The following is an 11,213-nucleotide window of genomic DNA, read 5'->3' as shown; positions in this document are numbered from 1 at the left end:
AAACAAAATCACGCATTATGCCGAAAAACGTATTAAGCGGGATCGTATCAACGAGACCTCACTGTGTACACCAGTCGCACAGCAATTGTTTCCAGCAGGAAGGACACCTGAACCATCTTGGACGCTGGACCCCACGGTGCAGCAGTGCAGCGGTATATATCCTAATGTGCCCCGGTGATTTTCGACGTGGACGTCTCGAAACCGGAGAACAAGATAGTAGTTTCCGCGATTTCAAGGACGAAGTAGTTGAACTATATAACCTCGTTTGAAATGATCGCATACATACAGCAAGAAATGGTGCACGCTGTCATGGACACATACATTTTCGCGACAGGGACGATCATGCGCAGGCGCAATTATTTCAAATAATTCTCATGCTTCACCATAACTCGCCCAATTATCGCCTTCGTGTGAGTGAGAAATCGATGCGTGCATCGAAAAGCAGAAAAGTGATTTGTAACAAAGACTGCAAAATGTTCGAGAAGGCTATATTCTCGCTTTTTCTGGGAACATAAGCCAGTGATGCTACCGAGGACTTCTGATTTGGAGCAATTTTTGTAGCAGCAAAATTTCCGTTTTGGAGCACTTTGGAGCAGCAAGATTTTCATCTTGGAGCACTTTGGAGCAGATAATTTTGCATCTGGGAGCCCTTTGGAGCAGCGAATTTTACATCCTGGAGTGCAATAGAGAAGCATATTGCATTAACATTCAAGCACCTGAGTATTATTATGGGGCTCTTATGAAGGCTAGAAATATTTCTATTCATTGCAAATCTCATGGAAAAAAATCATCTCAGGAGCATAGGCGTGCGCACAGGGGGGGCAGGGGGGGAGCCCCCCCTAATCACCTAAGAGGGGGGGGGGGCGCAAAATGTGCCCCGTACATTGACCCTTGCGATAGCAATTATATGGACACTCTCGGCGGATTTTTGCCGTCGCCGTTGCCGTAACTTTCCGTATAAAGTCCAAATTAATAACATCACCACGCGCATTCTAGCCGCGGGTAAAAGCTCTCGAGCGCTGGCGACGAACGCGGCTGAAGCGGAGATTAAACTAGCCGGCCGTCTGTCTCCGCCGCACGGACAGCGCATGAGATAACATCTTCCCGCGTGCGGGCCTGCCATCGATTGCTCATCAAACAGAGAGGAAACGCCCCCCCCCCCCCGTCTTTCGTAAGGAGCATGAAGGGACGCGCCAGGGGAGCGGAAGGGGGGGGGCGCATCGTTCGAAGGGCGCAGTCGCTTGCGCGCGCGCTATCTCGAGGCATCAGGAGACGGCTCGTAAAATGCTGTGCTCTCAACGCTTACTTCGCATTTAGATAACTCAGAGCAAGAAAACGCTTCAGTTCTTGCAGGGGCCATATTCCCTTAAACCAGCGTTTTGTTGAGTTACGCGAGATCGGATCCAAAAGAGTTAGCTGCTAGTCTTACTTCGTTTCACAATACATTTTTCTGGTATCGCATTCATTGCTTCGCTCTTAAGCGAAACTGAGTTTTTTTAACGGTTAGCTATTGACCCCCGAAAGCGAGGGGCGGACGTGTAACATGGCGTAGCCGCTTCACTGTGGGCCGTCAGCGACGGGCCCACTAATGACAGCTGCGCATTTGCGGCTGCTCCGACCAGGAGATATGATTTTACTAATGAGATGACATTTTAAAAAAACCAAGCAAAAAATTCGAATTGGAACCCTAGCACGTGAGCTCGAAAGGGCAGGGCCTTTTAGGGGGTATTTACCGCAGAGTGATTACAAACTCGGACGCGCTGGCGGAAGGAATTACGAAAAAGCTGTTCTGGATGAAGATCCGTCGATAAAGTACATCTGAGGAAAAGCGTCAACGCGTTTCCACCGTTCGCGTGCTCTTCCATAAACGCGAAGCAAGGAAAATTCGATATTGTCCCATATATCTACTGCGAGCGATCCCAGATTTCATTCCGCGATGTCCGGAAACAGAAGTGACAGACATTTTAGCGGCACTCATGTAGTTATTACTGAACATTGCTTTCCTTACGTGCCGTGCGACGCTTGAAACGAGCTATCAGCAGCGTTTCTGGAACAGACGACGTCCGCCGATGAATCGCCGTCGCACTTTCTCGCTACCGATAGGCCTAGACGTCACGAGCCTCAGCGGAGAGCGCGTTTTGCTGTCGAGCCGACTTGCAGAACAGAAGCTGCGTCGGCACCGTGCATGGCATCGTGGCTTACTCTGAACGCACGCGCGAGCGCTATTTATTCAGCGGAATAATTCTTGGTCCATGATTGCGACTTTATTAGCAGCCCCAAGATCGAGCTGCGCATGTTCTGACGCGCCGGCGGTGCGATTGCCGGTGATAGACGCCCCCAAACCCGAGACTTTGGCGCAGTTTGGCGCAAATTTCGTCGATATTATCAGGATGGCGCAGTAAATACAATTTGGCGCACTTTGGCGCAGTTGGCGCAGGAGTGGAATCACTGACATAAGCTCCAAAATGAATGTTCCAGCCCGTAGTTGGTATTGCAACCTTAGGGTCATCAACAAGCCTACAAGCATTACGCACGAACAGACACAAAATTCGCATTTGTCGCGGAACTAACGTCCAGTAAACGTTTGCCGTTGGCTGTACCCTCGCAGGCACATCGACAACTCGAGTTCATTGGACTGAAATGATTCGTTTTTCTTCGGAGAGTAGGACGAAGACAAAAAAAAAAAAGAAAACCCAAAGTCAGATCAGAAGGAAATGTCACGGCGGTGAGAAGAATAAAAAAAGTGATCTATAAAAAAAAACCGTATTGATTTTTTTCTCCGCGGTTCTAGCCGGGATTACGCATTGTGCAGATATGACTTCGGCGTGCCCGGCGGCAACTGGAACTTTTCGCTCACTTTCTTGCCTCTTCCGAAGACGCGCTCGCACAGTGAACGTAATTCGTCCACACCAGCGAGGGAAGAAAGAAGGAAAAAGAAAGAAACCGTGGAAGCCACGCAGACAAATCACTTCGTACGTCTGCGACGTCTATTTCGAACGCACATACTACGCACTATACGTCGAATAAGTACAGAGCCGAGATTGCGTCGTCTGCGCTCATTACAGGAAAGCGCGCTGCGCAGCCTAAGCCAAGCCAATCCGAGCCATCGTGGGAATGCACGGACAATATGACGATAAGAAGAGCGACGAGCTGCCAGATGCGAGAATTAAGCAAGCGGTAAAATACAAGTACAGCCACTAGAACCGAAACAAAAAGGAGCCAACCACCGCAGACGTTTTTCGTTTTATTTTATTCATTTTTTATTTTTATTTTGCAGACGACAAGCGGAGACAAGGTGGATAGCAGAGGTAGATAGATTATCTATCTATCTATCTATCTATCTATCTATCTATCTATCTATCTATCTATCTATCTATCTATCTATCTATCTATCTATCTATCTATCTATCTATCTATCTATCTATCTATCTATCTATCTATCTATCTATCTATCTCAAGAGACAGACAGACAGACAGACAGACAGATAGATAGATAGATAGATAGATAGATAGATAGATAGATAGATAGATAGATAGATAGATAGATAGATAGATAGATAGATAGAACTGCCGACATATATATAAATGGCACAAATGTTCCAGCGGAGGCACGTAATTCCATCGACAAATCGGGGACGCGCGGACATCATCAGATGACGATTAAAAAGAAGCGGGACAGAAAAGAGAGAGAGATGTGGGGCCTATATCTTACGCACGCTCCCGGCAAACCCGAAGTTAGACGGCATTCGGGTAAAACAGAACGACAAGAAAAAAGACGGAGAGAGAGAAAGAACGGGTACGCAGGAAGTCAGCGGGTCACGAAGTCTTTTTCAGCGCAGCTCGAAAAAAAGACACCGCCCTCGCGGCACAACGTTGCCACGGCAACGGCGTCAGCAATAAGGTATCGCCGCCTGGCGGTCGGAGCGAGCGGCAACCGCCTCAGAAAGGTAAGGGGGAGGTTGATTCCCTAAATGAGGAAGGGGGTGGGGAGGGGAAGGCGATAAAAACAAGCACCCCCCCCTCGCCCCTCACTGCTCCCTCTCCCGACGTTGTGCAAGCTGACGCCGCCGCCACGGCAGCTACGGCGGCAACCGCCGCATAGTGAAAGGGGCGGGCGGTTGCGTGCGGCGCGACGACACAGCAGGGGTCGGTTGCGGCGCCGCAGCGAGCGTTGTCATATTCGAGAGCGGACCTTTCCTAACGCAAAAGAGTACACCGAAGATCATCGCAAGAGGCCGAGCAACACCGGGCGAACGAGCCTTCGAAAGGGAAGCGAGAGAGAACACCTTCATCTGTGATGGTGGCAGTGGTGGTGACGGTGACGCCGGAGGCGGCGACGGCAGCGTTGTTGGACATTTAGCGATACCGATTCAAGGAAGATTTCACGTCGGTGCGGGGAAGCCGACTCATTGGAAAGACCGCAGGAGGAGCGGCTTCGCTTCTGTTGAAAGGGCAAACGCAGCTGCGTCGGCGGCGGCGGCAGACATGGAAGCACAGCGCGGTGGGAACCAGACGTCGCTCACTGGGTCACGCCGATTCGTCGCGGGACGAGCGAGGCAGCGCGCCGTGCGCAAGGCGGTCGCGCTGCTCGCCTTCCTGGCCGCCTGCTGTGTACTGTCGCGCATCAGAAGGCGTGAGTATGACGTCAATAACACTGCACATAACGATGTCGTTTAGTCATTCGGATAGGCCGTCAGCGAGTGTCATTACTGAGCGAAAGAAGAGGAATCCTTTTCGAGGGGCTCGTTTATTTTGTTAGACGCAAGCCTTTATGACAAGGAAAGCATTGCTCAATTGCTGTAGCTCAACTGGAAGAGCGCCGGACGCGCTATCCGGAGGTTGCAGGCTCGGTCCCTATACCTGCGCCAAGTTGTTTTTTCATCCACTTTAAAACCTCTCCCTGATTTAAGTCACGATTACTAGACTACAGTTAAAACACAAGCAATGTCTCCCGTACCTTCCTTCTGTTGGTTTCATCAGATTGTGTCTGAAGGGAGCGGGATCGAATCCCGGCGCACTTTCGATGGAGGCGAGATGCTAGAGGCCCGTGCATTTAGATTTAGGTGCACATTCAAGAACACCAGGTGGCCGAAATTTCCGCAGCACTCCAAAAGTCCCTCATAATCATGTCATGGTTTTGGGACGTTAAACCCCAGCAATTATTATTGTTATTATATTGCGTCTAACGGTAGAACCGAGCCCTGGATAAATCCCCCCTCTTGCGTTCAAGGTTGTCTTTCACTGTTGTGCAGTAATTATGACGAAAATTGAAATGAATTAAAGTGGACCAGAAATCACCTTTCCGTCGGTGGGATCCGAACCCGCAACCTTCGTATTACGGCAAACACTCCCGGGGATTACACGTACCGAAATACCCAACGTAGTGGACGGGCGAAGCACCTTTCGTCGTACCTCAATTGGAGAGCATCGAAGGTTGTGGGTTCGTATCCAACCGACGGAAAAGGTCTTCTTGGTCCACTTCAATTCAATATACGTTATAATTATTAGACTATACAGTTAAAAGACAACAATTAATGTCGCTTTCCTTCACATAATTGTCTCTTGGATTCATCTGGTCAAACTGTGACATACGCGCGGCATTTCAGCTGTGAAGGAACAATCGCACGTCGTTCGTGGTCTAGGTGTTATTTTAAGCACGCGGAGAGTGGCAGTTGCTGTGCATATACGGAGTCAGAGAGACATTAATAGCTATGCTAACTACTGCAGCAACCGAAACCCCGGTATCATTGTGGTACACGCCGCGACAGGGGACTCAGTATTCTAAGTACCCGTGGTTCTTTGACGTGCACCTGTAAATCTACATAAAAAACGAGGGCGCTGTTTCGCCATTTCACCAAACAATCGAAATGCGGTCACCGTGGATGGGAATCGAACCCGCAACCCTTGTGCTAAGCAGCTCAAAACAGCATGTAGCCTATAAGCTATACCACGGCGCGTAATATACTGGCAGTAGACGTGTACCCAGCTTGTAAGAGTAGGACGTGGACGAAAGTGGCGCGCTGCCGTGGAATTTCGCTCGAAGGTCGAGGGATCGAATCCCGGCCGCATTTTCAATGGAGGCGAAAATGCTTGAGGCCCGTGCACTTAACATTTAGGTGCACGTTAAAGAACGCCTGGTGGTCGAAATTTCCGGAACCCTGCACTACGGTGTCCCTCGTAATCATTTTGAGACGTAAAACCCCGACAATATTTATTTCTTTTACTCCTCTTTTTTCCTTCCTTACCTTTCTATCCCCCCTTGCCCAGTGCAGGGCAGCAAACCGAGAAACTTTCTTCTGGTTAGCCTCCACTTTACCTCTCGAGAAATAAGCACCGAGTGCCAAGCCGCGGGTGCCCTCCTCCCCCACATTGGAGAAAACCGTGACTGCATGGTGCACAGAGGCATTGGGAATCGAACCCATTACCTATTGGAGGCCATCGCTGCGGTGTTTCTTTTTGATCGTTTTTCTTTTTGAACCCTGCATGCCATACGCAGAAGCGGCGTCTCTCGTTATCCTTGAATTCGTCTCAAACGACCGTTAAAGGTGAACCGATCAATCACTCCACCATCTGCGTCCCGTCGGCAAGTAGCCTTTTTATTATTGTTATTATTTTTGTTCTTTTGCGGGTGTCTCTACAGAGGGGAAGGCAGCAAACGCGCTCGCGCAATACGTGCGACATATTAGGCGAAGTCATTCTTATAACTCGCACATTACGGCGGCGGCGTGGTACGCGAAAGACCCGGCGCCTCCGAGTGTATACAGAAACGCGGCCCTCGAAGGTGTAATCGATGCTCTCTCGGTCGCGGGCTTTTCGGCGATCGGCCGTTTCTGATGCGGCAATCTGACCTTTGGTCGAAGTCGCTTATTGTCGCTACACGGTGCCGCATGTCATTGTTGCCTGCATACGAACGCATGACCGTCGTCGCTGTTGCCTGTAGCCACCGAAGTGTCACGCTGCATGCTAAGCGCGCGTGGATGAAGGGAACAGTCAGGAGGCAGCAATGCGCTATGCGATGGGAAGAAAGGTACTATTATTATTATTATTATTATTATTATTATTATTATTATTATTATTATTATTATTATTATTATTATTATTATTATTATTATTAAAGGCTTGAAGCGTATCGCACTGCCTGCCGGATCGGCCCCCTCTCAAAAATTTACGTCGCTCTCAGAACCTTCGGAACTCGCTCCGCGGTCGATTGATACAGTGCGGGCACATGCCGTCTGGATGTGCACCGAAAACGATGCATACAGTCAATAACCGTGCCTCGACGCACTGTTTTCCCGACGGCGATATGAGTCAGGACATTCGCGAGTGAGTCCGTGCATGACTCGCACGATGGCGCATGACGGCGTCAAGGTGCGCTATATATATATATATTATAAACGAATCCTTGCTACGCTGTCGAGTAAAGGGCGGCCACGCACCTGGTGACGGCTGCGGGAATTCCCACCACGATAAGGAGCCTTGTTATTTAAAAGTGCGAAGCATACAGTGTTCTAGCAAATCGACGACACTTTGAGCGCTTCTTTATTTCTTTTTCTTTCTTTATTTTCCGTCCCTCTATCCATCCATCACGTGACGGGCTGCAACCTTGATACATGAAGCGCACAATTCACACGGAAACCATATGCGTAACAAATCAACCAACGAAACGAGAACCTTCGAAGTCACTATACGGCAACGCACGCACACATGCTGTCAACCACTTTGCATACTTAAAACGATTTGAAGCAAGCAAAACGCCCTTTCGCCTACAACCAGAATTTGCAGAGATGAGGGTGTAAGGTTGTTTCGCTTCCCCAAATAGCCTTTTGGTTTGCGTAAGGGTTAACCATTAATGTTTCGCCTAAAAGACCCTTTCGGAGCTAAGCGTGTTATGGGTTATCGAAACACCTGCGGTCCATATACGACAACTGCCAGCTGATAATTGGGCCTCGCTGATTAAAAAAGCGTTGAATATTAGGCGAGTTTAGATGTACAGATATGTCTCAGACTCAGATCTAGCCGTGAGTCTGAGTTCGAGTGAGTCCGGGTAATATTTTTGTGAGTTTGAATCCGAGTGTGTCCGGTTCAAGAAAATTTTAGTGAGTCTGAGTCATAATGAGTCCAGTTGAGGAAAATATTGGTGAGTCTGAGTCCGAGTGAGCCCTAAGCGCAAAATATATTTTTTGAGTGAGTCCGAGTGAGTTCCACCTTTTGTTGCCGACTTATGGCCCTACTTACTCATCCTCAGCATTACTATAAGCCTTATATTGGCTGACGTGTATACTCAAGTCTATTCACATCACCACACTAGGATTCATGCGCCACCTCAGTATTTATCGATCAGAGGCATGAGTTAGGGGAAGCGGTGCCATGGTCGACCTCCCCCTGCAAGCCCTTTCATGGGAAGTTCTTGATAAAAATATCTCGTGTGAGTCGCGTATTTCCTTACTTGATCGATATATGATAATGATGATATATGATGGCAACTCGTATTGGAAGGTGCAAGACTAAAAGGCATATCGTAGAGCACTGATTAGGCCTTTAGGAGAATAGACACCGTGATCGAAAAAGCTAATTTTATGCCGACAGACTCATGAGTCGACTCACTCAGGCTCACTCAGATGAAACCGTGAGTCTGAGTCTGAGTGAGTCCGTCTGAGTAATATGTTGGTGAGTTTGAGCCTGAGTGAGTCCGACTGAAAAAAAAAAGTAGATTGAGTCTGAGTCCGAAAGAGTCCAGTTGAGGAAAGTTTTGGTGAGTCTGAGTCCGAGTGAGCTCTCAGAGCAAAATATATTTCTTGAGTAAGTCTGAGTGAGCTCCAATTTTCTTTTTTTGCCGAGCTATGGGGCTATCTACAAGCACACCATAAATTTACGCGTATTTTGCGAGTGCTGTTCATGTATGCGGAACAGAAATATCCCCACCGGCACTGAACGACGGCTCAAGACACCGTGGCTATATATACCAGATGATCGGTGTAAGGCTGTGTAACGCTCCGTCCATGAAGTACTTTACAATATGACGTGTTGCGTGCTATGTACAGTATGTGCTATGTTGTGCATATGGTTGGGCGTGTACATGCGCCTTCTATGTCATCTGTAACTGGGTGTCCCCTGACTGGTAGTTTTTATTTTTTACTGTTTTTCAGCGATAAGGTTGTTTAGACGATTGGCAACACCCCGTGATATGGGTGTTTTGATTGGTGAAAATGCCTTTCTCCTAGAGTGCCAGAGTGTTAGTTAGAGGCACGGTAAAGCCCCCTTAGAGGTATAAATTGGTTTACCGTGCACACACAGTATTGGTTTACTGTGCACACACGAGAATCGTACTATATATGCTGTTATAAATTTTTTTTTTTATTCAGATATAGCTCGTCGTTTTGTTGTTCGAGTGGCTTGAAAAGTTTTCCTTTTTTACTATCGCAATTTAGACTTTTCTGGATAATCACTCCCGTGACTGATGCCGCTCGCCCTTCGTGATTGCTCCTAATTATAGTCGCGTGGCATTTGCGAGCAGCTTATGTAAATGCGAATCGTTGCTCATTCGTTGCTCAAACGTTGCTCATTCTCGAAATCCGCTTGTTCGACTTTAATGCCAGGCAGATAGTAACGTAATATTATATATAGTGACGCTGGTCGCATGTCGGACACGAACTCATGCCTTCGTATTTTGAATGTGCTTTTACCTTTGTGCTGTTTTCTTTTTAAACAGCCAAACTGTTTAGCAAATCGTTCCTTGTGAGTCGATCGCAGAAAACTATCATCATCTTAACGGGTATGTGCCACTGTGCGGCTGCCAGAGAACGAGTACAGAGAGATAGGGATAAAGAAAGAAAGAAAGAAAGAAAGAAAGAAAGAAAGAAAGAAAGAAAGAAAGAAAGAAAGAAAGAAAGAAAGAAAGAAAGAAAGAAAGAAAGAAAGAAAGAAAGAGAAAGAGAAAATTTTTTTGCTGAAAAAAAATCTTCACGAGGCGGGATTCCATCACGCGTACCCTCTATCCGAAGGCGAGCGTCCTAACCACTCGATCGGCTATCCAGGCACGCTAGCAGAGCATCTATATAGAGCATAGTCTTGTATAGTATATAGCAGGGTTGCCGTTGGGTAGATTCGAAAAGGAGCCAGAATTCAAGCTAAAAGTAGCCAAAGTAGCCACGTCTTTTAATCTTATCGCCAAACTTGTAGCCAAATGACAGAAAAGCGGTATTATGAAAAGAGTTTTTATCATTGAATAATATATAATACCATTTTGTGTCAGCAATAAAATAGCATACGAGCACAGTTATTTTCTCCTTCATGCTTGGTCTTCAAGCTGTAAGGAAGTTGCAAATAAATGAACATATTATAAGTTCCGTGCACCTGTATACATTCTATATAGAATAGATATAGTAATTGCCATAGAGAGAGTAAGATTGAATCATTCCAGCCAACCAGTCAGTAGGAATACTAATGGCAGAAGAAGGTTGTGCTTGAAGTTGCAGACTTCAAGCACGACCAGCTTCAAGTAGCGATATCCGCTTGAAGATGACCGGTCCAGCTTCATTTTGTAGCGGATCTCTGTGTCTGTCAAGTTCACCCGAAAACGCGCCGTGCATCAGCACTACAAAACTGGCTCGTAGCGTCAGCATCGATGGCGGGCAGCGTGAACAGCGTGCTAGCCACGCGTTTGCCAACATGCGCACAACTTCGTCAGTTTGATCTTAGCCAAAAGGCGTACCTAAATTTCATCTTTAATTTGTAAGTTATATTTCCAACATCTTAATTTTTATTTAAATTCATAAAACCACCGAATTCATGGCCTATCCCCCATAGTGGGTGTGAGACACTGACTAGGCGAACAAGAACTTCATCATTCCGTCTCGGCAGGCGCACCGCGCGTTGCGTTCAGGTGCGATGAGCATCAGACTCATGGCGGGGCTAGGACACGCGCTTACACTGGCTGACGCGTCAGAAAATCTTGGAAACAAAGGGTAGTCGTCAGGCTTGCTCGGTATTTTATCTGCAGATAATGAGAAAAATGGCTACTGAATGCGCTAAAATAGAGGTTCAAAGTAGCCAGAAAGTAGCCATGGCGCCAACCTGAAATTTTTGTCGCCAGACTGGGTCGTAAAGTAGCCAATTTGGCGCAAAGTAGCCACCAACGGCAACCCTGGTATATAGTGTAGCAAGGGGGTGGGAAAGGGAATTAAGGGCGAGGAGGAGAGATGGGGAAGTGAGGA

At 47.5% G+C, this 11,213-nt stretch overlaps 1 protein-coding gene across 1 annotated transcript in view; it reads left to right on the top strand.

Annotated features, from left to right (window-relative positions):
* The first annotated feature begins 4,100 nt into the window (after positions 1-4,100).
* Positions 4,101-11,213, top strand: part of LOC119374497 (sodium/potassium/calcium exchanger 4) — a 113,365-nt gene continuing 106,252 nt past the window's right edge. The window contains exon 1 of the mRNA XM_037644609.2: positions 4,101-4,633. Within this exon, the coding sequence (XP_037500537.1) occupies positions 4,486-4,633 (148 nt within the window). The 5' untranslated portion in view covers positions 4,101-4,485. The remainder of the gene's footprint in view (positions 4,634-11,213) is intronic.

Source organism: Rhipicephalus sanguineus, chromosome 11 (assembly GCF_013339695.2).
Source record: "Rhipicephalus sanguineus isolate Rsan-2018 chromosome 11, BIME_Rsan_1.4, whole genome shotgun sequence".
Taxonomy (NCBI): domain Eukaryota; kingdom Metazoa; phylum Arthropoda; class Arachnida; order Ixodida; family Ixodidae; genus Rhipicephalus; species Rhipicephalus sanguineus.
The sequence above is the reverse complement of the archived record's forward strand: the minus strand, read 5'-3'. Positions and strand labels throughout refer to the sequence as shown.